This window comes from Eucyclogobius newberryi, unplaced genomic scaffold (genome assembly GCF_026437365.1).
Source record: "Eucyclogobius newberryi isolate DKJ021-1_F unplaced genomic scaffold, fEucNew1.0.hap1 SCAF_1, whole genome shotgun sequence".
Classification (NCBI taxonomy): domain Eukaryota; kingdom Metazoa; phylum Chordata; class Actinopteri; order Gobiiformes; family Gobiidae; genus Eucyclogobius; species Eucyclogobius newberryi.
Genome location: NW_027315723.1, coordinates 2,395,722 through 2,421,563, shown reverse-complemented (window position 1 = coordinate 2,421,563; position 25,842 = coordinate 2,395,722). Strand labels below are relative to the sequence as shown.

Sequence of the window (25,842 nt, the reverse complement as noted above, 5' to 3'; positions counted from 1 at the left end):
CGGGTTCTGTCTCCGTTTCTGGTTCCAGACTGTTTGTTTGGACTAAACCAGGATTAGTCCGGGTCACGTGATCACCACAAACAGAGAGGATTGTGGGTAGAGAAGGGTTTAGGGAGGCGCCTCGTGCAACTGTGGGAGGTCAAGGGTTAAGAGGCTAATCACAGTTACTATTAGCAATTAGCTTCACAGTGTGAGCGCGAAGTGAGAGAATGGAACTAAACTAAGTCTGAACCAGGTCTAAACCAGGACTAAACCAGGACTAAACCAGGTCTAAACCAGGACTAAACCAGGACTAAACCAGGACTAAACCAGGTCTAAACCAGGACTAAACCAGGACTAAACCAGGACTAAACCAGGTCTAAACCAGGACTAAACCAGGACTAAACCAGGTCTAAACCAGGTCTAAACCAGGACTAAACCAAGACTAAACCAGGACTAAACCAGGACTAAACCAGGACTAAACCAGGTCTAAACCAGGACTAAACCAGGTCTAAACCAGGACTAAACCAGGACTAAACCAGGACTAAACCAGGACTAAACCAGGTCTAAACCAGGACTAAACCAGGTCTAAACCAGGACTAAACCAGGACTAAACCAGGACTAAACCAGGACTAAACCAGGTCTAAACCAGGACTAAACCAGGTCTAAACCAGGACTAAACCTATTTTGCACCTTGGCACTGAAGCAAGTTTCTAGTTTGTGAACTTTGTTCATTGACAATCATGATATTTTTTGGATTCTGATTCAAGTTTAAATCAGTTTTGACCTCTAGTGTTCCTCTGACCTTTAGTGTACCTCTGACCTCTAGTGTTCCTCTGACCTTTAGTGTATCTCTGACCTTTAGTGTACCTCTGACCTTTAGTGTACCTCTGACCTTTAGTGTACCGCTGACCTTTGGTGTATCTCTGACCTTTAGTGTACCTCTGACCTTTGGTGTATCTCTGACCTTTAGTGTACCTCTGACCTTTGGTGTATCTCTGACCTTCAGTATACCTCTGACCTTTAGGATGGTTTTACCTGTTCAGAGCTCGTCGTCGTCAGAGGATCGTCTGATTGTGGCGTCCAAAAATCTGTAAAACACAAGACTTTTCCTGTTACGCCGCTTTGCACCACTAGAGGGAGTGAAGAGCTCACGGTCTGTGCTGATGCTCAGTTTGTGTTTCATCGATGAGTCACAAAAAACTCTAAAGGTCAGGCATTTTGAGGATAAAGGTAAGTGTTGCCTTCAGGACATTAAGAGCGTCACATTTACAACATTCTCATTGTGAGGCTGTAGTGTGCGTTTCACTCCACCAGAGGGAGCTGGACTTTATATTACCTTTAACCCGATTCTCTCTGGATTTTTGCTCATAAACAGTTTTACCTGCGTCTCTGAGGTCATGTGACATGCTGGCCCACTCCTGATTGGCCGCTGAAAGGTCAGGTGATGCGTGTCGTCTCCATAGCGACAGCAGCAGAGTCCTGTGGCTGAAGACGCTCGGGATCAAGTCCAGGTCCAGACGAGAAACACAGGTACCGTTCACAGAGACGACCTGGTCCCCCACACACAGACCTGAGGGGACCGGGTTGGACCGGGTTAGACCGGGTTAGACCGGGTTTGACCGGATTAGACCGGGTTAGACCGGATTAGACCGGGTTAGACCGGGTTAGACCGAGTTAGACCGAGTTTAGACCGGGTTTGGACCGGGTTTAGACCGGGTTAGACCGGGTTAGACCAGGTTAGACCGAGTTAGACCGAGTTTAGACCGGGTTTGGACCGGGTTTAGACCGGGTTAGACCGGGTTAGACCGAGTTTAGACCGGGTTAGACCGAGTTACACCGGGTTAGACTGGGTTAGACAGAGTTTAGACCGAGTTTAGACCGGGTTAGACCGGGTTTAGTCCTGGTTTAGACCTGGTTTAGACCTGGTCTGGTCCTGGTCTGGTCCTGGTTTAGACCTGGTTTGGATCTGGTTTGGATCTGGTTTGGTCCTGGTTTAGATCTGGTTTAGACCTGGTTTAGTCCTGGTTTAGTCCTGGTTTAGTCCTGGTTTGGTCCTGGTTTAGTCCTGGTTTAGTCCTGGTTTAGTCCTGGTTTAGTTCTGGTTTAGACCTGGTTTAGACCTGGTTTAGTCCTGGTTTAGACCTGGTTTGGTCCTGGTTTAGATCTGGTTTGGTCCTGGTTTAGACCTGGTTTAGTCCTGGTTTAGACCTGGTTTAGACCTGGTTTAGTCCTGGTTTAGATCTGGTTTAGTCCTGGTTTAGACCTGGTTTGGACTTGGTTTAGTACTGGTTTGGTCCTGGTTTAGAACTGGTTTAGTCTTGGTTTAGACCTGGTTTAGATCTGGTTTGGTCCTGGTTTAGACCTGGTTTAGTCTTGGTTTAGACCTGGTTTAGACCTGGTTTAGTCCTGGTTTAGACCTGGTTTAGTCCTGGTTTAGACCTGGTTTAGTCTTGGTTTAGACCTGGTTTAGACCTGGTTTAGTCCTGGTTTATACCTGGTTTAGTCCTGGTTTAGTCCTGGTTTAGACCTGGTTTAGTCTTGGTTTAGACCTGGTTTAGACCTGGTTTAGACCTGGTTTAGATCTGGTTTAGACCTGGTTTAGACCTGGTTTAGTCCTGGTTTAGTCCTGGTTTAGACCTGGTTTAGTCCTGGTTTAGTCCTGGTTTAGTCCTGGTTTAGACCTGGTTTAGTCCTGGTTTAGACCTGGTTTAGTCCTGGTTTAGTCCTGGTTTAGTCCTGGTTTAGTCCTGGTTTGGACCTGGTTTAGTCCTGGTTTAGACCTGGTTTAGTCCTGGTTTAGTCCTGGTTTAGTCCTGGTTTAGACCTGGTTTAGTCCTGGTTTAGTCCTGGTTTAGACCTGGTTTAGACCTGGTTTAGTCCTGGTTTAGTCCTGGTTTTGTCCTGGTTTAGACCTGGTTTAGTACTGGTTTAGTCCTGGTTTAGACCTGGTTTAGACCTGGTTTAGTCCTGGTTTAGACCTGGTTTGGTCCTGGTTTAGAACTGGTTTAGTCTTGGTTTAGACCTGGTTTAGTCCCTGTTTAGACCTGGTTTAGTCCTGGTTTAGTCCTGGTTTAGTCCTGGTTTAGTCCTGGTTGGGACCTGGTTTAGTCCTGGTTTAGTCCTGGTTTAGACCTGGTTTAGTCCTGGTTTAGTCCTGGTTTGGAACTGGTTTAGTCCTGGTTTAGTCCTGGTTTAGACCTGGTTTAGACCTGGTTTAGTCCTGGTTTAGATCTGGTTTAGTCCTGGTTTAGACCTGGTTTGGACTTGGTTTAGTACTGGTTTGGTCCTGGTTTAGAACTGGTTTAGTCTTGGTTTAGACCTGGTTTAGATCTGGTTTGGTCCTGATTTAGACCTGGTTTAGTCCTGGTTTAGACCTGGTTTAGTCCTGGTTTAGACCTGGTTTAGTCCTGGTTTAGACCTGGTTTAGTCTTGGTTTAGACCTGGTTTAGACCTGGTTTAGTCCTGGTTTAGACCTGGTTTAGTCCTGGTTTAGTCCTGGTTTAGACCTGGTTTAGTCTTGGTTTAGATCTGGTTTAGACCTGGTTTAGACCTGGTTTAGACCTGGTTTAGACCTGGTTTAGTCCTGGTTTAGTCCTGGTTTAGACCTGGTTTAGTCCTGGTTTAGTCCTGGTTTAGACCTGGTTTAGACCTGGTTTAGTCCTGGTTTAGACCTGGTTTAGTCCTGGTTTAGACCTGGTTTAGTCCTGGTTTAGTCCTGGTTTAGTCCTGGTTTGGACCTGGTTTAGTCCTGGTTTAGTCCTGGTTTAGTCCTGGTTTAGACCTGGTTTAGTCCTGGTTTAGTCCTGGTTTAGACCTGGTTTAGACCTGGTTTAGTCCTGGTTTAGTCCTGGTTTTGTCCTGGTTTAGACCTGGTTTAGTACTGGTTTAGTCCTGGTTTAGACCTGGTTTAGACCTGGTTTAGTCCTGGTTTAGACCTGGTTTAGTCCCTGTTTAGACCTGGTTTAGTCCTGGTTTAGTCCTGGTTTAGTCCTGGTTTAGTCCTGGTTGGGACCTGGTTTAGTCCTGGTTTAGTCCTGGTTTAGACCTGGTTTAGTCCTGGTTTAGTCCTGGTTTGGAACTGGTTTAGTCCTGGTTTAGTCCTGGTTTAGAACTGGTTTAGTCCTGGTTTAGTCCTGGTTTAGACCTGGTTTAGTCCTGGTTTAAACCTGGTTTAGTCCTGGTTAAGTCCTGGTTTAGTCCTGGTTTAGACCTGGTTTAGTCCTGGTTTAGACCTGGTTTAGACCTGGTTTGGACTTGGTTTAGTACTGGTTTGGTCCTGGTTTAGAACTGGTTTAGTCTTGGTTTAGACCTGGTTTTGTCCTGGTTTAGACCTGATTTAGACCTGATTTAGTCCTTGTTTAGTCCTGGTTTAGTCCTGGTTTAGACCTGGTTTGGTCCTGGTTTAGAACTGGTTTAGTCTTGGTTTAGACCTAGTTTAGTCCTGGTTTAGTCTTGGTTTGGACCTGGTTTGGACTTGGTTTAGTCCTGGTTTCGTCCTGGTTTAGAACTGGTTTAGTCTTGGATTAGACCTGGTTTAGTCCTGGTTTAGATCTGGTTTAGTCCTGGTTTAGTCCTGGTTTAGTCCTGGTTTGGACCTGGATTAGTCCTGGTTTAGTCCTGGTTTAGACCTGGTTTAGTCCTGGTTTAAACCTGGTTTAGTCCTGGTTTAGTCCTGGTTTAGTCCTGGTTTGGACCTGGTTTAGTCCAGGTTTAGACCTGGTTTAGTCCTGGTTTAGAACTGGTTTAGACCTGATTTAGTCCTTGTTTAGTCCTGGTTTAGTCCTGGTTTAGACCTGGTTTAGACCTGATTTAGTCCTTGTTTAGTCCTGGTTTAGTCCTGGTTTAGACCTGGTTTTGTCCTGGTTTAGTCCTGGTTTAGTCCTGGTTTAGTCCTGGTTTAGACCTGGTTTAGACCTGGTTTAGACCTGGTTTAGACCTGGTTTAGTCCTGGTTTAGACCTGGTTTAGACCTGGTTTAGTCCTGGTTTAGTTCTGGTTTAGACCTGGTTTGGACCTGGTTTGGACCTGGTTTAGTCCTGGTTTAGTCCTGGTTTAGTCCTGGTTTAGTCCTGGTTTAGTCCTGGTTTGGACCTGGTTTGGACCTGGTTTAGTCCTGGTTTAGACCTGGTTTAGACCTGGTTTAGTCCTGGTTTAGACCTGGTTTGGTCCTGGTTTAGAACTGGTTTAGTCTTGGTTTAGACCTGGTTTAGTCCCTGTTTAGACCTGGTTTAGTCCTGGTTTAGTCCTGGTTTAGTCCTGGTTTAGTCCTGGTTTAGTCCTGGTTGGGACCTGGTTTAGTCCTGGTTTAGACCTGGTTTAGTCCTGGTTTAGTCCTGGTTTGGACCTGGTTTAGTCCTGGTTTAGTCCTGGTTTAGAACTGGTTTAGTCCTGGTTTAGTCCTGGTTTAGACCTGGTTTAGTCCTGGTTTAAACCTGGTTTAGTCCTGGTTTAGTCCTGGTTTAGTCCTGGTTTAGACCTGGTTTAGACCTGGTTTAGACCTGGTTTAGACCTGGTTTAGTCCTGGTTTAGACCTGGTTTGGACTTGGTTTAGTACTGGTTTGGTCCTGGTTTAGAACTGGTTTAGTCTTGGTTTAGACCTGGTTTAGATCTGGTTTGGTCCTGGTTTAGACCTGGTTTAGTCCTGGTTTAGACCTGGTTTAGTCTTGGTTTGGACCTGGTTTAGACCTGGTTTAGTCCTGGTTTAGACCTGGTTTGGACTTGGTTTAGTACTGGTTTGGTCCTGGTTTAGAACTGGTTTAGTCTTGGTTTAGACCTGGTTTAGATCTGGTTTGGTCCTGGTTTAGATCTGGTTTGGTCCTGGTTTAGACTTGGTTTAGTCTTGGTTTAGACCTGGTTTAGACCTGGTTTAGTCCTGGTTTAGACCTGGTTTAGTCCTGGTTTAGACCTGGTTTAGTCTTGATTTAGACCTGGTTTAGTCCTGGTTTAGACCTGGTTTAGTCCTGGTTTAGACCTGGTTTAGACCTGGTTTAGTCTTGGTTTAGACCTGGTTTAGACCTGGTTTAGTCCTGGTTTAGACCTGGTTTAGTCCTGGTTTAGACCTGGTTTAGTCTTGGTTTAGACCTGGTTTAGACCTGGTTTAGTCCTGGTTTAGACCTGGTTTAGTCCTGGTTTAGTCCTGGTTTAGACCTGGTTTAGTCTTGGTTTAGACCTGGTTTAGACCTGGTTTAGACCTGGTTTAGACCTGGTTTAGTCCTGGTTTAGTCCTGGTTTAGACCTGGTTTAGTCCTGGTTTAGTCCTGGTTTAGTCCTGGTTTAGACCTGGTTTAGTCCTGGTTTAGACCTGGTTTAGTCCTGGTTTAGTCCTGGTTTAGTCCTGGTTTGGACCTGGTTTAGTCCTGGTTTTGACCTGGTTTAGTCCTGGTTTAGTCCTGGTTTAGTCCTGGTTTAGACCTGGTTTAGTCCTGGTTTAGTCCTGGTTTAGACCTGGTTTAGACCTGGTTTAGTCCTGGTTTAGTCCTGGTTTTGTCCTGGTTTAGACCTGGTTTAGTACTGGTTTAGTCCTGGTTTAGACCTGGTTTAGTCCTGGTTTAGACCTGGTTTAGTCCCTGTTTAGACCTGGTTTAGTCCTGGTTTAGTCCTGGTTTAGTCCTGGTTGGGACCTGGTTTAGTCCTGGTTTAGTCCTGGTTTAGACCTGGTTTAGTCCTGGTTTAGTCCTGGTTTGGAACTGGTTTAGTCCTGGTTTAGTCCTGGTTTAGACCTGGTTTAGTCCTGGTTTAAACCTGGTTTAGTCCTGGTTAAGTCCTGGTTTAGTCCTGGTTTAGACCTGGTTTAGTCCTGGTTTAGACCTGGTTTAGACCTGGTTTAGTCCTGGTTTAGACCTGGTTTGGACTTGGTTTAGTACTGGTTTGGTCCTGGTTTAGAACTGGTTTAGTCTTGGTTTAGACCTGGTTTTGTCCTGGTTTAGACCTGATTTAGACCTGATTTAGTCCTTGTTTAGTCCTGGTTTAGTCCTGGTTTAGACCTGGTTTGGTCCTGGTTTAGAACTGGTTTAGTCTTGGTTTAGACCTGGTTTAGTCCTGGTTTAGTCTTGGTTTAGACCTGGCTTGGACTTGGTTTAGTCCTGGTTTCGTCCTGGTTTAGAACTGGTTTAGTCTTGGTTTAGACCTGGTTTAGTCCTGGTTTAGATCTGGTTTAGTCCTGGTTTAGTCCTGGTTTAGTCCTGGTTTGGACCTGGATTAGTCCTGGTTTAGTCCTGGTTTAGAACTGGTTTAGTCCTGGTTTAAACCTGGTTTAGTCCTGGTTTAGTCCTGGTTTAGTCCTGGTTTGGACCTGGTTTAGTCCAGGTTTAGACCTGGTTTAGTCCTGGTTTAGAACTGGTTTAGACCTGATTTAGTCCTTGTTTAGTCCTGGTTTAGTCCTGGTTTAGTCCTGGTTTAGACCTGGTTTTGTCCTGGTTTAGTCCTGGTTTAGTCCTGGTTTAGACCTGGTTTAGTCTTGGTTTAGACCTGGTTTAGACCTGGTTTAGTCCTGGTTTAGACCTGGTTTAGTCCTGGTTTAGACCTGGTTTAGTCTTGGTTTAGACCTGGTTTAGACCTGGTTTAGTCCTGGTTTAGACCTGGTTTAGTCTTGGTTTAGATCTGGTTTAGATCTGGTTTAGACCTGGTTTAGTCCTGGTTTAGTCCTGGTTTAGACCTGGTTTAGTCCTGGTTTAGTCCTGGTTTAGTCCTGGTTTAGACCTGGTTTAGTCCTGGTTTAGACCTGGTTTAGTCCTGGTTTAGTCCTGGTTTAGTCCTGGTTTAGTCCTGGTTTAGACCTGGTTTAGACCTGGTTTAGTCCTGGTTTAGTCCTGGTTTAGTCCTGGTTTAGACCTGGTTTAGTACTGGTTTAGTCCTGGTTTAGACCTGGTTTAGAACTGGTTTAGTCTTGGTTTAGACCTGGTTTAGTCCCTGTTTAGACCTGGTTTAGTCCTGGTTTAGTCCTGGTTTAGTCCTGGTTTAGTCCTGGTTTAGTCCTGGTTTAGTCCTGGTTTAGTCCTGGTTGGGACCTGGTTTAGTCCTGGTTTAGACCTGGTTTAGTCCTGGTTTAGTCCTGGTTTAGTCCTGGTTTGGACCTGGTTTAGTCCTGGTTTAGTCCTGGTTTAGAACTGGTTTAGTCCTGGTTTAGTCCTGGTTTAGACCTGGTTTAGTCCTGGTTTAAACCTGGTTTAGTCCTGGTTTAGTCCTGGTTTAGTCCTGGTTTAGACCTGGTTTAGTCCTGGTTTAGACCTGGTTTAGACCTGGTTTAGTCCTGGTTTAGACCTGGTTTGGACTTGGTTTAGTACTGGTTTGGTCCTGGTTTAGAACTGGTTTAGTCTTGGTTTAGACCTGGTTTAGATCTGGTTTGGTCCTGGTTTAGATCTGGTTTGGTCCTGGTTTAGACCTGGTTTAGTCCTGGTTTAGACCTGGTTTAGTCTTGGTTTGGACCTGGTTTAGACCTGGTTTAGTCCTGGTTTAGACCTGGTTTGGACTTGGTTTAGTACTGGTTTAGTCTTGGTTTAGACCTGGTTTAGATCTGGTTTGGTCCTGGTTTAGATCTGGTTTGGTCCTGGTTTAGACTTGGTTTAGTCCTGGTTTAGACCTGGTTTAGTCTTGGTTTAGACCTGGTTTAGACCTGGTTTAGTCCTGGTTTAGACCTGGTTTAGTCCTGGTTTAGACCTGGTTTAGTCTTGATTTAGACCTGGTTTAGTCCTGGTTTAGACCTGGTTTAGTCCTGGTTTAGACCTGGTTTGGACCTGGTTTAGTCTTGGTTTAGACCTGGTTTAGACCTGGTTTAGTCCTGGTTTAGACCTGGTTTAGTCTTGGTTTAGATCTGGTTTCGTCCTGGTTTAGAACTGGTTTAGTCTTGGTTTAGACCTGGTTTAGTCCTGGTTTAGATCTGGTTTAGTCCTGGTTTAGTCCTGGTTTAGTCCTGGTTTGGACCTGGTTTAGTCCTGGTTTAGACCTGGTTTAGTCCTGGTTTAAACCTGGTTTAGTCCTGGTTTAGTCCTGGTTTGGACCTGGTTTAGTCCAGGTTTAGACCTGGTTTAGACCTGGTTTAGTCCTGGTTTAGTCCTGGTTTAGACCTGGTTTAGACCTGATTTAGTCCTTGTTTAGTCCTGGTTTAGTCCTGGTTTAGACCTGGTTTTGTCCTGGTTTAGACCTGGTTTAGACCTGATTTAGTCCTTGTTTAGTCCTGGTTTAGTCCTGGTTTAGACCTGGTTTAGACCTGATTTAGTCCTTGTTTAGTCCTGGTTTAGTCCTGGTTTAGACCTGGTTTAGTCCTGGTTTAGACCTGGTATAGTCCTGGTTTAGTCCTGGTTTAGTCCTGGTTTAGACCTGGTTTAGACCTGATTTAGTCCTTGTTTAGTCCTGGTTTAGTCCTGGTTTAGACCTGGTTTAGACCTGATTTAGTCCTTGTTTAGTCCTGGTTTAGTCCTGGTTTAGACCTGGTTTAGTCCTGGTTTAGACCTGGTATAGTCCTGGTTTAGTCCTGGTTTAGTCCTGGTTTAGACCTGGTTTAGACCTGATTTAGTCCTTGTTTAGTCCTGGTTTAGTCCTGGTTTAGTCCTAGTTTAGTCCTGGTTTAGTCCTGATTTAGTCTTGGTTTAGACCTGGTTTAGTCCTGGTTTAGACCTGGTTTAGACCTGATTTAGTCCTTGTTTAGTCCTGGTTTAGTCCTGATTTAGACCTGGTTTAGTCCTGATTTAGTCCTGGTTTAGTCCTGACTTAGTCTTGGTTTGGACATGGTTTAGTCCTGGTTCAGACCTGGTTCAGACCTGATTTAGTCCTAGTTTAGTCCTGGTTTAGTCCTGGTTTAGTCCTGGTTTAGTCCTGGTTTAGTCCTGGTTTATACCTGGTTTAGACCTGGTTTAGACCTTATTTAGTCCTTGTTTAGTCCTGGTTTAGTCCTGGTTTAGACCTGGTTTTGTCCTGGTTTAGACCTGGTTTAGTCCTGATTTAGTCCTTGTGTAGTCCTGGTTTAGTCCTGGTTTAGACCTGGTTTTGTCCTGGTTTAGACCTGGTTTAGTCCTGGTTTAGACCTGATTTAGTCCTTGTTTAGTCCTGGTTTAGTCCTGGTTTAGTCCTGGTTTAGTCCTGGTTTAGTCCTAGTTTAGTCCTGGTTTAGTCCTGGTTTAGTCCTGGTTTAGACCTGGTTTAGTCCTGGTTTAGACCTGGTTTAGATCTGATTTAGTCCTTGTTTAGTTCTGGTTTAGTCCTGGTTTAGACCTGGTTTAGTCCTGGTTTAGTCCTGGTTTTGTCCTGGTCTAGTCCTGGTTTAGACCTGGTTTAGACCTGGTTTAGTCCTTGTTTAGACCTGGTTTAGTCTTGGTTTGGACCTGGTTTAGACCTGGTTTAGTCCTGGTTTAGACCTGGTTTGGACTTGGTTTAGTACTGGTTTAGTCTTGGTTTAGACCTGGTTTAGATCTGGTTTGGTCCTGGTTTAGATCTGGTTTGGTCCTGGTTTAGACTTGGTTTAGTCCTGGTTTAGACCTGGTTTAGTCTTGGTTTAGACCTGGTTTAGACCTGGTTTAGTCCTGGTTTAGACCTGGTTTAGTCCTGGTTTAGACCTGGTTTAGTCTTGATTTAGACCTGGTTTAGTCCTGGTTTAGACCTGGTTTAGTCCTGGTTTAGACCTGGTTTGGACCTGGTTTAGTCTTGGTTTTGACCTGGTTTAGACCTGGTTTAGTCCTGGTTTAGACCTGGTTTAGTCTTGGTTTAGATCTGGTTTCGTCCTGGTTTAGAACTGGTTTAGTCTTGGTTTAGACCTGGTTTAGTCCTGGTTTAGATCTGGTTTAGTCCTGGTTTAGTCCTGGTTTAGTCCTGGTTTGGACCTGGTTTAGTCCTGGTTTAGTCCTGGTTTAGACCTGGTTTAGTCCTGGTTTAAACCTGGTTTAGTCCTGGTTTAGTCCTGGTTTGGACCTGGTTTAGTCCAGGTTTAGACTTGGTTTAGACCTGGTTTAGTCCTGGTTTAGTCCTGGTTTAGACCTGGTTTAGACCTGATTTAGTCCTTGTTTAGTCCTGGTTTAGTCCTGGTTTAGACCTGGTTTTGTCCTGGTTTAGACCTGGTTTAGACCTGATTTAGTCCTTGTTTAGTCCTGGTTTAGTCCTGGTTTAGACCTGGTTTAGACCTGATTTAGTCCTTGTTTAGTCCTGGTTTAGTCCTGGTTTAGACCTGGTTTAGTCCTGGTTTAGACCTGGTATAGTCCTGGTTTAGTCCTGGTTTAGTCCTGGTTTAGACCTGGTTTAGACCTGATTTAGTCCTTGTTTAGTCCTGGTTTAGTCCTGGTTTAGTCCTAGTTTAGTCCTGGTTTAGTCCTGATTTAGTCTTGGTTTAGACCTGGTTTAGTCCTGGTTTAGACCTGGTTTAGACCTGATTTAGTCCTTGTTTAGTCCTGGTTTAGTCCTGATTTAGACCTGGTTTAGTCCTGATTTAGTCCTGGTTTAGTCCTGACTTAGTCTTGGTTTGGACATGGTTTAGTCCTGGTTCAGACCTGGTTCAGACCTGATTTAGTCCTAGTTTAGTCCTGGTTTAGTCCTGGTTTAGTCCTGGTTTAGTCCTGGTTTAGTCCTGGTTTAGTCCTGGTTTATACCTGGTTTAGACCTGGTTTAGACCTTATTTAGTCCTTGTTTAGTCCTGGTTTAGTCCTGGTTTAGACCTGGTTTTGTCCTGGTTTAGACCTGGTTTAGTCCTGATTTAGTCCTTGTGTAGTCCTGGTTTAGTCCTGGTTTAGACCTGGTTTTGTCCTGGTTTAGACCTGGTTTAGTCCTGGTTTAGACCTGATTTAGTCCTTGTTTAGTCCTGGTTTAGTCCTGGTTTAGTCCTGGTTTAGTCCTGGTTTAGTCCTAGTTTAGTCCTGGTTTAGTCCTGGTTTAGTCCTGGTTTAGACCTGGTTTAGTCCTGGTTTAGACCTGGTTTAGATCTGATTTAGTCCTTGTTTAGTCCTGGTTTAGTCCTGGTTTAGACCTGGTTTAGTCCTGGTTTAGTCCTGGTTTTGTCCTGGTTTAGTCCTGGTTTAGACCTGGTTTAGACCTGGTTTAGTCCTTGTTTAGTCCTAGTTTAGTCCTGGTTTAGTCCTGGTTTAGTCCTGGTTTGGACCTGGTTTAGTCCAGGTTTAGACCTGGTTTAGACCTGGTTTAGTCCTAGTTTAGTCCTTGTTTAGTCCTAGTTTAGTCCTGGTTTGGTCCTGGTTTAGTCTTGGTTTAGACCTGGTTTAGTCCTGGTTTAGACCTGGTTTAGACCTGATTTAGTCCTTGTTTAGTCTTGGTTTAGTCCTGGTTTAGACCTGGTTTAGTCCTGGTTTAGACCTGGTTTAGACCTGATTTAGTCCTTGTTTAGTCTTGGTTTAGTCCTGGTTTAGACCTGGTTTAGTCCTGGTTTAGTCCTGGTTTAGACCTGGTTTAGTCCTGGTTTAGTCCTGATTTTGTCCTGGTTTGGACCTGGTTTAGTCCTGGTTTAGACCTGGTTTAGACCTGGTTTAGTCCTTGTTTAGTCCTAGTTTAGACCTGGTTTAGTCCTGGTTTAGTCCTGGTTTAGACCTGGTTTAGTCCTGGTTTAGACCTGGTTTAGACCTGATTTAGTCCTTGTTTAGTCCTGGTTTAGTCCTGGTTTAGACCTGGTTTTGTCCTGGTTTAGACCTGGTTTAGACCTGGTTTAGTCCTTGTTTAGTCCTGGTTTAGTCCTGGTTTAGACCTGGTTTTGTACTGGTTTAGACCTGGTTTAGACCTGATTTAGTCCTTGTTTAGTCCTGGTTTAGTCCTGATTTAGTCCTTGTTTAGTCCTGGTTTAGACCTGATTTAGTCCTTGTTTAGTCCTGGTTTAGTCCTGGTTTATTCCTAGTTTAGTCCTGGTTCAGTCCTGGTTTAGTCTTGGTTTAGACCTGGTTTAGTCCTGGTTTAGACCTGGTTTAGACCTGATTTAGTCCTTGTTTAGTCCTGGTTTAGTCCTGGTTTAGATCTGGTTTAGTCCTGGTTTAGTCGTGGTTTTGTCCTGGTTTGGACCTGGTTTAGTCCTGGTTCAGACCTGGTTCAGACCTGGTTTAGACCTGGTTTAGTCCTAGTTTAGTCCTGGTTTAGTCCTGGTTTAGTCCTGGTTTAGTCCTGGTTTAGACCTGGTTTAGTCCTGGTTTAGACCTGGTTTAGACCTGATTTAGTCCTTGTTTAGTCCTGGTTTAGTCCTGGTTTAGTCCTGGTTTAGACCTGGTTTTGTCCTGGTTTAGACCTGGTCTAGTCCTGATTTAGTCCTTGTTTAGTCCTGGTTTAGTCCTGGTTTAGTCCTGGTTTAGTCATGGTTTAGACCTGGTTTAGACCTGGTTTAGTCCTGGTTTAGACCTGATTTAGTCCTTGTTTAGTCCTGGTTTAGTCCTGGTTTAGACCTGGTTTTGTCCTGGTTTAGACCTGGTTTAGTCCTGGTTTAGACCTGATTTAGTCCTTGTTTAGTCCTGGTTTAGTCCTGGTTTAGACCTGGTTTTGTCCTGGTTTAGACCTGGTTTAGACCTGGTTTAGTCCTTGTTTAGTCCTGGTTTAGTCCTGGTTTAGACCTGGTTTTGTACTGGTTTAGACCTGGTTTAGACCTGATTTAGTCCTTGTTTAGTCCTGGTTTAGTCCTGATTTAGTCCTTGTTTAGTCCTGGTTTAGACCTGATTTAGTCCTTGTTTAGTCCTGGTTTAGTCCTGGTTTATTCCTAGTTTAGTCCTGGTTTAGTCCTGGTTTAGTCTTGGTTTAGACCTGGTTTAGTCCTGGTTTAGACCTGGTTTAGACCTGATTTAGTCCTTGTTTAGTCCTGGTTTAGTCCTGGTTTAGATCTGGTTTAGTCCTGGTTTAGTCCTGGTTTTGTCCATGTTTGGACCTGGTTTAGTCCTGGTTCAGACCTGGTTCAGACCTGGTTTAGACCTGGTTTAGTCCTAGTTTAGTCCTGGTTTAGTCCTGGTTTAGTCCTGGTTTAGTCCTGGTTTAGACCTGGTTTAGTCCTGGTTTAGACCTGGTTTAGACCTGATTTAGTCCTTGTTTAGTCCTGGTTTAGTCCTGGTTTAGACCTGGTTTTGTCCTGGTTTAGACCTGGTTTAGACCTGATTTAGTCCTTGTTTAGTCCTGGTTTAGTCCTGGTTTAGACCTGGTTTAGTCCTGGTTTAGACCTGGTTTAGTCCTGATTTAGTCCTTGTTTAGTCCTGGTTTAGTCCTGGTTTAGTCCTGGTTTAGACCTGGTTTAGACCTGGTTTAGTCCTGGTTTAGACCTGATTTAGTCCTTGTTTAGTCCTGGTTTAGTCCTGGTTTAGACCTGGTTTTGTCCTGGTTTAGACCTGGTTTAGTCCTGGTTTAGACCTGATTTAGTCCTTGTTTAGTCCTGGTTTAGTCCTGGTTTAGACCTGGTTTAGTCCTGGTTCTGACCTTGATTGGCCGAGAGACCGTTTGGATCCACTTGACTGATGTAGATGTGACTCCGCCCCTCAGCGTCGACCTGACCAATCACAGCGAAGCCTGAAACAACACAAGCAAAATAAAAGATTCTGAGGTGAAAGTCCATCCTCTGACCAGAGCGTGTACTTGTACTTCATCTCAGTCCTTGTGTTTGAAGTAACCGTACTCTGGAGGAAGTAACTATACTCTGGAGGAAGTACCTGTACTCTGGAGGAAGTAACTGTACTCTGGAGGAAGTACCTGTACTCTGGAGGAAGTAACTGTCCTCTGGAGGAAGTAACTAGACTCTGGAGGAAGTAACTGTCCTCTGGAGGAAGTAACTGTACTCTGGAGGAAGTACCTGTACTCTGGAGGAAGTAACTGTACTCTGGAGGAAGTAACTGTCCTCTGGAGGAAGTAACTGTCCTCTGGAGGAAGTAACTAGACTCTGGAGGAAGTAACTAGACTCTGGAGGAAGTAACTGTCCTCTGGAGGAAGTAACTGTACTCTGGAGGAAGTAACTAGACTCTGGAGGAAGTAACTGTACTCTGGAGGAAGTAACTAGACTCTGGAGGAAGTAACTGTACTCTGGAGGAAGTAACTGTACTCTGGAGGAAGTAACTAGATTCTGGAGGAAGTAACTAGACTCTGGAGGAAGTACCTGTACTCTGGAGGAAGTAACTAGACTCTGGAGGAAGTAACTGTCCTCTGGAGGAAGTAACTGCACTTTGGAGGAAGGAACTGTCCTCTGGAGGAAGTAACTAGACTCTGGAGGAAGTAACTGTCCTCTGGAGGAAGTAACTGTACTCTGGAGGAAGTAACTAGACTCTGGAGGAAGTAACTGTACTCTGGAGGAAGTAACTGTACTCTGGAGGAAGTAACTAGACTCTGGAGGAAGTAACTGTACTCTGGAGGAAGTAACTGTACTCTGGAGGAAGTAACTAGATTCTGGAGGAAGTAACTAGACTCTGGAGGAAGTACCTGTACTCTGGAGGAAGTACCTGTACTCTGGAGGAAGTAACTAGACTCTGGAGGAAGTAACTGTCCTCTGGAGGAAGTAACTGCACTTTGGAGGAAGTAACTAGACTCTGGAGGAAGTAACTAGACTCTGGAGGAAGTAACTAGACTCTGGAGGAAGTAACTGTACTCTGGAGGAAGTACCTGTACTCTGGAGGAAGTATCTAGACTCTGGAGGAAGTAACTGTCCTCTGGAGGAAGTAACTGCACTTTGGAGGAAGTAACTAGACTCTGGAGGAAGTAACTGTACTCTGGAGGAAGTAACTGTACTCTGGAGGAAGTACCTGTACTCTGGAGGAAGTAACTGTACTCTGGAGGAAGTACCTGTACTCTGGAGGAAGTACCTGTACTCTGGAGGAAGTAACTAGACTTTGGAGGAAGTAACTGTCCTCTGGAGGAAGTAACTGTACTCTGGAGGAAGTAACTAGACTCTGGAGGAAGTAACTAGACTCTGGAGGAAGTAACTAGACTCTGGAGGAAGTAACTAGACTCTGGAGGAAGTAACTAGACTCTGGAGGAAGTAACTGTACTCTGGAGGAAGTAACTGTACTCTGGAGGAAGTAACTAGACTCTGGAGGAAGTAACTAGACTCTGGAGGAAGTACCTGTACTCTGGAGGAAGTAACTGTACTCTGGAGGAAGTAACTGTACTCTGGAGGAAGTAACTAGACTCTGGAGGAAGTAACTGTACTTTGGAGGAAGTAACTGTACTCTGGAGGAAGTAACTAGACTATGGAGGAAGTAACTGTCCTCTGGAGGAAGTAACTGTACCCTGGAGGAAGTAACTAGACTTTGGAGGAAGTAACTAGACTCTGGAGGAAGTAACTGTCCTCTGGAGGAAGTAACTGTCCTCTGGAGGAAGTAACTGTACTTTGGAGGAAGTAAGTAGACTCTGGAGGAAGTAACTAGACTCTGGAGGAAGTAACTGTACTCTGGAGGAAGTAACTGTACTCTGGAGGAAGTAACTGTACTCTGGAGGAAGTCCCTGTACTCTGGAGGAAGTAACTAGACTCTGGAGGAAGTAACTGTCCTCTGGAGGAAGTAACTGCACTTTGGAGGAAGTAACTAGACTCTGGAGGAAGTAACTAGACTCTGGAGGAAGTAACTGTACTCTGGAGGAAGTACCTGTACTCTGGAGGAAGTACCTGTACTCTGGAGGAAGTAACTGTCCTCTGGAGGAAGTAACTGCACTTTGGAGGAAGTAACTAGACTCTGGAGGAAGTAATTAGACTCTGGAGGAAGTAACTGTACTCTGGAGGAAGTAACTGTACTCTGGAGGAAGTAACTGTACTCTGGAGGAAGTACCTGTACTCTGGAGGAAGTACCTGTACTCTGGAGGAAGTAACTAGACTTTGGAGGAAGTAACTGTCCTCTGGAGGAAGTAACTGTACTCTGGAGGAAGTAACTAGATTCTGGAGGAAGTAACTACTCTGGAGGAAGTAACTGTACTCTGGAGGAAGTAACTAGACTCTGGAGGAAGTAACTGTACTCTGGAGGAAGTAACTAGACTCTGGAGGAAGTAACTGTACTCTGGAGGAAGTAACTGTACTCTGGAGGAAGTAACTAGATTCTGGAGGAAGTAACTAGACTCTGGAGGAAGTACCTGTACTCTGGAGGAAGTATCTGTACTCTGGAGGAAGTAACTAGACTCTGGAGGAAGTAACTGTCCTCTGGAGGAAGTAACTGCACTTTGGAGGAAGTAACTAGACTCTGGAGGAAGTAACTAGACTCTGGAGGAAGTAACTAGACTCTGGAGGAAGTAACTGTACTCTGGAGGAAGTACCTGTACTCTGGAGGAAGTACCTGTACTCTGGAGGAAGTAACTAGACTCTGGAGGAAGTAACTGTCCTCTGGAGGAAGTAACTGCACTTTGGAGGAAGTAACTAGACTCTGGAGGAAGTAACTAGACTCTGGAGGAAGTAACTGTACTCTGGAGGAAGTAACTGTACTCTGGAGGAAGTACCTGTACTCTGGAGGAAGTAACTAGACTCTGGAGGAAGTAACTAGACTCTGGAGGAAGTAACTAGACTCTGGAGGAAGTAACTAGACTCTGGAGGAAGTAACTGTACTCTGGAGGAAGTAACTAGACTCTGGAGGAAGTAACTAGACTCTGGAGGAAGTACCTGTACTCTGGAGGAAGGAAGTAACTGTACTCTGGAGGAAGTAACTGTACTCTGGAGGAAGTAACTAGACTCTGGAGGAAGTAACTGTACTTTGGAGGAAGTAACTGTACTCTGGAGGAAGTAACTAGACTATGGAGGAAGTAACTGTCCTCTGGAGGAAGTAACTGTCCTCTGGAGGAAGTAACTGCACTTTGGAGGAAGTAACTAGACTCTGGAGGAAGTAACTAGACTCTGGAGGAAGTAACTGTACTCTGGAGGAAGTAACTGTACTCTGGAGGAAGTAACTGTACTCTGGAGGAAGTACCTGTACTCTGGAGGAAGTACCTGTACTCTGGAGGAAGTAACTAGACTTTGGAGGAAGTAACTGTCCTCTGGAGGAAGTAACTGTACTCTGGAGGAAGTAACTAGATTCTTGAGGAAGTAACTGTACTCTGGAGGAAGTAACTGTACTCTGGAGGAAGTAACTAGACTCTGGAGGAAGTAACTAGACTCTGGAGGAAGTAACTGTACTCTGGAGGAAGTAACTAGACTCTGGAGGAAGTAACTGTACTCTGGAGGAAGTAACTGTACTCTGGAGGAAGTAACTAGATTCTGGAGGAAGTAACTAGACTCTGGAGGAAGTACCTGTACTCTGGAGGAAGTACCTGTACTCTGGAGGAAGTAACTAGACTCTGGAGGAAGTAACTGTCCTCTGGAGGAAGTAACTGCACTTTGGAGGAAGTAACTAGACTCTGGAGGAAGTAACTAGACTCTGGAGGAAGTAACTAGACTCTGGAGGAAGTAACTGTACTCTGGAGGAAGTACCTGTACTCTGGAGGAAGTACCTGTACTCTGGAGGAAGTAACTAGACTCTGGAGGAAGTAACTGTCCTCTGGAGGAAGTAACTGCACTTTGGAGGAAGTAACTAGACTCTGGAGGAAGTAACTAGACTCTGGAGGAAGTAACTGTACTCTGGAGGAAGTAACTGTACTCTGGAGGAAGTACCTGTACTCTGGAGGAAGTAACTAGACTCTGGAGGAAATAACTAGACTCTGGAGGAAGTAACTAGACTCTGGAGGAAGTAACTAGACTCTGGAGGAAGTAACTGTACTCTGGAGGAAGTAACTAGACTCTGGAGGAAGTAACTAGACTCTGGAGGAAGTACCTGTACTCTGGAGGAAGTAACTGTACTCTGGAGGAAGTAACTGTACTCTGGAGGAAGTAACTAGACTCTGGAGGAAGTAACTGTACTTTGGAGGAAGTAACTGTACTCTGGAGGAAGTAACTAGACTATGGAGGAAGTAACTGTCCTCTGGAGGAAGTAACTGTACCCTGGAGGAAGTAACTAGACTTTGGAGGAAGTAACTAGACTCTGGAGGAAGTAACTGTCCTCTGGAGGAAGTAACTGTCCTCTGGAGGAAGTAACTGTACTTTGGAGGAAGTAAGTAGACTCTGGAGGAAGTAACTAGACTCTGGAGGAAGTACCTGTACTCTGGAGGAAGTAACTAGACTCTGGAGGAAGTAACTAGACTCTGGAGGAAGTAACTAGACTCTGGAGGAAGTAACTGTACTCTGGAGGAAGTACCTGTACTCTGGAGGAAGTACCTGTACTCTGGAGGAAGTAACTAGACTCTGGAGGAAGTAACTGTCCTCTGGAGGAAGTAACTGCACTTTGGAGGAAGTAACTAGACTCTGGAGGAAGTAACTAGACTCTGGAGGAAGTAACTGTACTCTGGAGGAAGTAACTGTACTCTGGAGGAAGTACCTGTACTCTGGAGGAAGTAACTGTACTCTGGAGGAAGTACCTGTACTCTGGAGGAAGTACCTGTACTCTGGAGGAAGTAACTAGACTTTGGAGGAAGTAACTGTCTTCTGGAGGAAGTAACTGTACTCTGGAGGAAGTAACTAGACTCTGGAGGAAGTAACTAGACTCTGGAGGAAGTAACTAGACTCTGGAGGAAGTAACTAGACTCTGGAGGAAGTAACTGTACTCTGGAAGAAGTAACTGTCCTCTGGAGGAAGTAACTGTACTTTGGAGGAAGTAAGTAGACTCTGGAGGAAGTAACTAGACTCTGGAGGAAGTACCTGTACTCTGGAGGAAGTAACTAGACTCTGGAGGAAGTAACTAGACTCTGGAGGAAGTAACTAGACTCTGGAGGAAGTAACTGTACTCTGGAGGAAGTACCTGTACTCTGGAGGAAGTACCTGTACTCTGGAGGAAGTAACTAGACTCTGGAGGAAGTAACTGTCCTCTGGAGGAAGTAACTGCACTTTGGAGGAAGTAACTAGACTCTGGAGGAAGTAACTAGACTCTGGAGGAAGTAACTGTACTCTGGAGGAAGTAACTGTACTCTGGAGGAAGTACCTGTACTCTGGAGGAAGTAACTGTACTCTGGAGGAAGTACCTGTACTCTGGAGGAAGTACCTGTACTCTGGAGGAAGTAACTAGACTTTGGAGGAAGTAACTGTCTTCTGGAGGAAGTAACTGTACTCTGGAGGAAGTAACTAGACTCTGGAGGAAGTAACTAGACTCTGGAGGAAGTAACTAGACTCTGGAGGAAGTAACTAGACTCTGGAGGAAGTAACTGTACTCTGGAAGAAGTAACTGTACTCTGGAGGAAGTAACTAGACTCTGGAGGAAGTAACTAGACTCTGGAGGAAGTACCTGTACTCTGGAGGAAGTAACTGTACTCTGGAGGAAGTAACTGTACTCTGGAGGAAGTAACTAGACTCTGGAGGAAGTAACTGTACTTTGGAGGAAGTAACTGTACTCTGGAGGAAGTAACTAGACTATGGAGGAAGTAACTGTCCTCTGGAGGAAGTAACTGTCCTCTGGAGGAAGTAACTAGACTCTGGAGGAAGTAACTGTCCTCTGGAGGAAGTAACTGTACTCTGGAGGAAGTAACTAGACTCTGGAGGAAGTAACTGTCCTCTGGAGGAAGTAACTGTACTCTGGAGGAAGTAACTAGACTCTGGAGGAAGTAACTGTACTCTGGAGGAAGTAACTAGACTCTGGAGGAAGTAACTGTACTCTGGAGAAAGTAACTGTACTCTGGAGGAAGTAACTAGATTCTGGAGGAAGTAACTAGACTCTGGAGGAAGTACCTGTACTCTGGAGGAAGTACCTGTACTCTGGAGGAAGTAACTAGACTCTGGAGGAAGTAACTGTCCTCTGGAGGAAGTAACTGCACTTTGGAGGAAGTAACTAGACTCTGGAGGAAGTAACTAGACTCTGGAGGAAGTAACTAGACTCTGGAGGAAGTAACTGTACTCTGGAGGAAGTACCTGTACTCTGGAGGAAGTAACTAGACTCTGGAGGAAGTAACTGTCCTCTGGAGGAAGTAACTGCACTTTGGAGGAAGTAACTAGACTCTGGAGGAAGTAACTGTACTCTGGAGGAAGTAACTGTACTCTGGAGGAAGTACCTGTACTCTGGAGGAAGTACCTGTACTCTGGAGGAAGTACCTGTACTCTGGAGGAAGTAACTAGACTTTGGAGGAAGTAACTGTCCTCTGGAGGAAGTAACTGTACTCTGGAGGAAGTAACTAGACTCTGGAGGAAGTAACTAGACTCTGGAGGAAGTAACTAGACTCTGGAGGAAGTAACTAGCCTCTGGAGGAAGTAACTGTACTCTGGAGGAAGTAACTGTACTCTGGAGGAAGTAACTAGACTCTGGAGGAAGTAACTAGACTCTGGAGGAAGTACCTGTACTCTGGAGGAAGTAACTGTACTCTGGAGGAAGTAACTGTACTCTGGAGGAAGTAACTAGACTCTGGAGGAAGTAACTGTACTTTGGAGGAAGTAACTGTACTCTGGAGGAAGTAACTAGACTATGGAGGAAGTAACTGTCCTCTGGAGGAAGTAACTGTACCCTGGAGGAAGTAACTAGACTTTGGAGGAAGTAACTAGACTCTGGAGGAAGTAACTGTCCTCTGCAGGAAGTAACTGTCCTCTGGAGGAAGTAACTGTACTTTGGAGGAAGTAAGTAGACTCTGGAGGAAGTAACTAGACTCTGGAGGAAGTAACTGTACTCTGGAGGAAGTAACTGTACTCTGGAGGAAGTAACTGTACTCTGGAGGAAGTCCCTGTACTCTGGAGGAAGTAACTAGACTCTGGAGGAAGTAACTGTCCTCTGGAGGAAGTAACTGCACTTTGGAGGAAGTAACTAGACTCTGGAGGAAGTAACTAGACTCTGGAGGAAGTAACTGTACTCTGGAGGAAGTACCTGTACTCTGGAGGAAGTACCTGTACTCTGGAGGAAGTAACTGTCCTCTGGAGGAAGTAACTGCACTTTGGAGGAAGTAACTAGACTCTGGAGGAAGTAACTAGACTCTGGAGGAAGTAACTGTACTCTGGAGGAAGTAACTGTACTCTGGAGGAAGTAACTGTACTCTGGAGGAAGTACCTGTACTCTGGAGGAAGTACCTGTACTCTGGAGGAAGTAACTAGACTTTGGAGGAAGTAACTGTCCTCTGGAGGAAGTAACTGTACTCTGGAGGAAGTAACTATATTCTGGAGGAAGTAACTGTACTCTGGAGGAAGTAACTGTACTCTGGAGGAAGTAACTAGACTCTGGAGGAAGTAACTGTACTCTGGAGGAAGTAACTAGACTCTGGAGGAAGTAACTGTACTCTGGAGGAAGTAACTGTACTCTGGAGGAAGTAACTAGATTCTGGAGGAAGTAACTAGACTCTGGAGGAAGTACCTGTACTCTGGAGGAAGTACCTGTACTCTGGAGGAAGTAACTAGACTCTGGAGGAAGTAACTGTCCTCTGGAGGAAGTAACTGCACTTTGGAGGAAGTAACTAGACTCTGGAGGAAGTAACTAGACTCTGGAGGAAGTAACTAGACTCTGGAGGAAGTAACTGTACTCTGGAGGAAGTAACTGTACTCTGGAGGAAGTACCTGTACTCTGGAGGAAGTAACTAGACTCTGGAGGAAGTAACTGTCCTCTGGAGGAAGTAACTGCACTTTGGAGGAAGTAACTAGACTCTGGAGGAAGTAACTAGACTCTGGAGGAAGTAACTGTACTCTGGAGGAAGTAACTGTACTCTGGAGGAAGTACCTGTACTCTGGAGGAAGTAACTGTACTCTGGAGGAAGTACCTGTACTCTGGAGGAAGTACCTGTACTCTGGAGGAAGTACCTGTACTCTGGAGGAAGTAACTAGACTTTGGAGGAAGTAACTGTACTCTGGAGGAAGTAACTAGATTCTGGAGGAAGTAACTGTACTCTGGAGGAAGTAACTGTACTCTGGAGGAAGTAACTAGACTCTGGAGGAAGTAACTGTACTCTGGAGGAAGTAACTAGACTCTGGAGGAAGTAACTGTACTCTGGAGGAAGTAACTGTACTCTGGAGGAAGTAACTAGACTCTGGAGGAAGTAACTGTACTTTGGAGGAAGTAACTGTACTCTGGAGGAAGTAACTAGACTATGGAGGAAGTAACTGTCCTCTGGAGGAAGTAACTGTACCCTGGAGGAAGTAACTAGACTTTGGAGGAAGTAACTAGACTCTGGAGGAAGTAACTGTCCTCTGCAGGAAGTAACTGTCCTCTGGAGGAAGTAACTGTACTTTGGAGGAAGTAAGTAGACTCTGGAGGAAGTAACTAGACTCTGGAGGAAGTAACTGTACTCTGGAGGAAGTAACTGTACTCTGGAGGAAGTAACTGTACTCTGGAGGAAGTCGCTGTACTCTGGAGGAAGTAACTAGACTCTGGAGGAAGTAACTGTCCTCTGGAGGAAGTAACTGCACTTTGGAGGAAGTAACTAGACTCTGGAGGAAGTAACTAGACTCTGGAGGAAGTAACTGTACTCTGGAGGAAGTACCTGTACTCTGGAGGAAGTACCTGTACTCTGGAGGAAGTAACTGTCCTCTGGAGGAAGTAACTGCACTTTGGAGGAAGTAACTAGACTCTGGAGGAAGTAACTAGACTCTGGAGGAAGTAACTGTACTCTGGAGGAAGTAACTGTACTCTGGAGGAAGTACCTGTACTCTGGAGGAAGTACCTGTACTCTGGAGGAAGTAACTAGACTTTGGAGGAAGTAACTGTCCTCTGGAGGAAGTAACTGTACTCTGGAGGAAGTAACTATATTCTGGAGGAAGTAACTGTACTCTGGAGGAAGTAACTGTACTCTGGAGGAAGTAACTAGACTCTGGAGGAAGTAACTGTACTCTGGAGGAAGTAACTAGACTCTGGAGGAAGTAACTGTACTCTGGAGGAAGTAACTGTACTCTGGAGGAAGTAACTAGATTCTGGAGGAAGTAACTAGACTCTGGAGGAAGTACCTGTACTCTGGAGGAAGTACCTGTACTCTGGAGGAAGTAACTAGACTCTGGAGGAAGTAACTGTCCTCTGGAGGAAGTAACTGCACTTTGGAGGAAGTAACTAGACTCTGGAGGAAGTAACTAGACTCTGGAGGAAGTAACTAGACTCTGGAGGAAGTAACTGTACTCTGGAGGAAGTAACTGTACTCTGGAGGAAGTACCTGTACTCTGGAGGAAGTAACTAGACTCTGGAGGAAGTAACTGTCCTCTGGAGGAAGTAACTGCACTTTGGAGGAAGTAACTAGACTCTGGAGGAAGTAACTAGACTCTGGAGGAAGTAACTGTACTCTGGAGGAAGTAACTGTACTCTGGAGGAAGTACCTGTACTCTGGAGGAAGTAACTGTACTCTGGAGGAAGTACCTGTACTCTGGAGGAAGTACCTGTACTCTGGAGGAAGTACCTGTACTCTGGAGGAAGTAACTAGACTTTGGAGGAAGTAACTGTCTTCTGGAGGAAGTAACTGTACTCTGGAGGAAGTAACTAGACTCTGGAGGAAGTAACTAGACTCTGGAGGAAGTAACTAGACTCTGGAGGAAGTAACTAGACTCTGGAGGAAGTAACTGTACTCTGGAGGAAGTAACTGTACTCTGGAGGAAGTAACTAGACTCTGGAGGAAGTAACTAGACTCTGGAGGAAGTACCTGTACTCTGGAGGAAGTAACTGTACTCTGGAGGAAGTAACTGTACTCTGGAGGAAGTAACTAGACTCTGGAGGAAGTAACTGTACTTTGGAGGAAGTAACTGTACTCTGGAGGAAGTAACTAGACTATGGAGGAAGTAACTGTCCTCTGGAGGAAGTAACTGTACCCTGGAGGAAGTAACTAGACTTTGGAGGAAGTAACTAGACTCTGGAGGAAGTAACTGTACTCTGGAGGAAGTAACTGTCCTCTGGAGGAAGTAACTGTACTTTGGAGGAAGTAAGTAGACTCTGGAGGAAGTAACTAGACTCTGGAGGAAGTACCTGTACTCTGGAGGAAGTAACTAGACTCTGGAGGAAGTAACTAGACTCTGGAGGAAGTAACTAGACTCTGGAGGAAGTAACTGTACTCTGGAGGAAGTACCTGTACTCTGGAGGAAGTACCTGTACTCTGGAGGAAGTAACTAGACTCTGGAGGAAGTAACTGTCCTCTGGAGGAAGTAACTGCACTTTGGAGGAAGTAACTAGACTCTGGAGGAAGTAACTAGACTCTGGAGGAAGTAACTGTACTCTGGAGGAAGTAACTGTACTCTGGAGGAAGTACCTGTACTCTGGAGGAAGTAACTGTCTTCTGGAGGAAGTAACTGTACTCTGGAGGAAGTAACTAGACTCTGGAGGAAGTAACTAGACTCTGGAGGAAGTAACTAGACTCTGGAGGAAGTAACTACTCTGGAGGAAGTAACTGTACTCTGGAGGAAGTAACTAGACTCTGGAGGAAGTAACTAGACTCTGGAGGAAGTACCTGTACTCTGGAGGAAGTAACTGTACTCTGGAGGAAGTAACTGTATTCTGGAGGAAGTAACTAGACTCTGGAGGAAGTAACTGTACTTTGGAGGAAGTAACTGTACTCTGGAGGAAGTAACTAGACTATGGAGGAAGTAACTGTCCTCTGGAGGAAGTAACTGTACCCTGGAGGAAGTAACTAGACTTTGGAGGAAGTAACTAGACTCTGGAGGAAGTAACTGTACTCTGGAGGAAGTACCTGTACTCTGGAGGAAGTACCTGTACTCTGGAGGAAGTAACTAGACTCTGGAGGAAGTAACTAGACTCTGGAGGAAGTAACTAGACTCTGGAGGAAGTAACTGTACTCTGGAGGAAGTACCTGTACTCTGGAGGAAGTACCTGTACTCTGGAGGAAGTAACTAGACTCTGGAGGAAGTAACTGTCCTCTGGAGGAAGTAACTGCACTTTGGAGGAAGTAACTAGACTCTGGAGGAAGTAACTAGACTCTGGAGGAAGTAACTGTACTCTGGAGGAAGTAACTGTACTCTGGAGGAAGTACCTGTACTCTGGAGGAAGTAACTGTCTTCTGGAGGAAGTAACTGTACTCTGCAGGAAGTAACTAGACT

The 25,842-nt window shown here is 45.1% G+C and overlaps 2 protein-coding genes across 2 annotated transcripts in view; both read right to left on the bottom strand.

Annotated features, from left to right (window-relative positions):
• Nucleotides 1-14,443, bottom strand: part of LOC140381115 (rho guanine nucleotide exchange factor TIAM2-like) — a 29,317-nt gene extending 14,874 nt beyond the window's left edge. Inside the window, exons 1-3 of the mRNA XM_072465498.1 lie at nt 14,346-14,443; nt 1,364-1,552; nt 1,018-1,070 (exon numbers count right to left, since the gene is read on the bottom strand). Coding sequence (XP_072321599.1) covers nt 1,018-1,070; nt 1,364-1,388 — 78 coding nt within the window. The 5' untranslated portion in view covers nt 1,389-1,552; nt 14,346-14,443. The remainder of the gene's footprint in view (nt 1-1,017; nt 1,071-1,363; nt 1,553-14,345) is intronic.
• The window catches only part of LOC140362760 (rho guanine nucleotide exchange factor TIAM2-like), an 83,130-nt gene continuing 71,711 nt past the window's right edge, over nt 14,424-25,842 (bottom strand). Inside the window, exon 18 of the mRNA XM_072448938.1 lies at nt 14,424-14,435. Within this exon, the coding sequence (XP_072305039.1) occupies nt 14,424-14,435 (12 nt within the window). The remainder of the gene's footprint in view (nt 14,436-25,842) is intronic.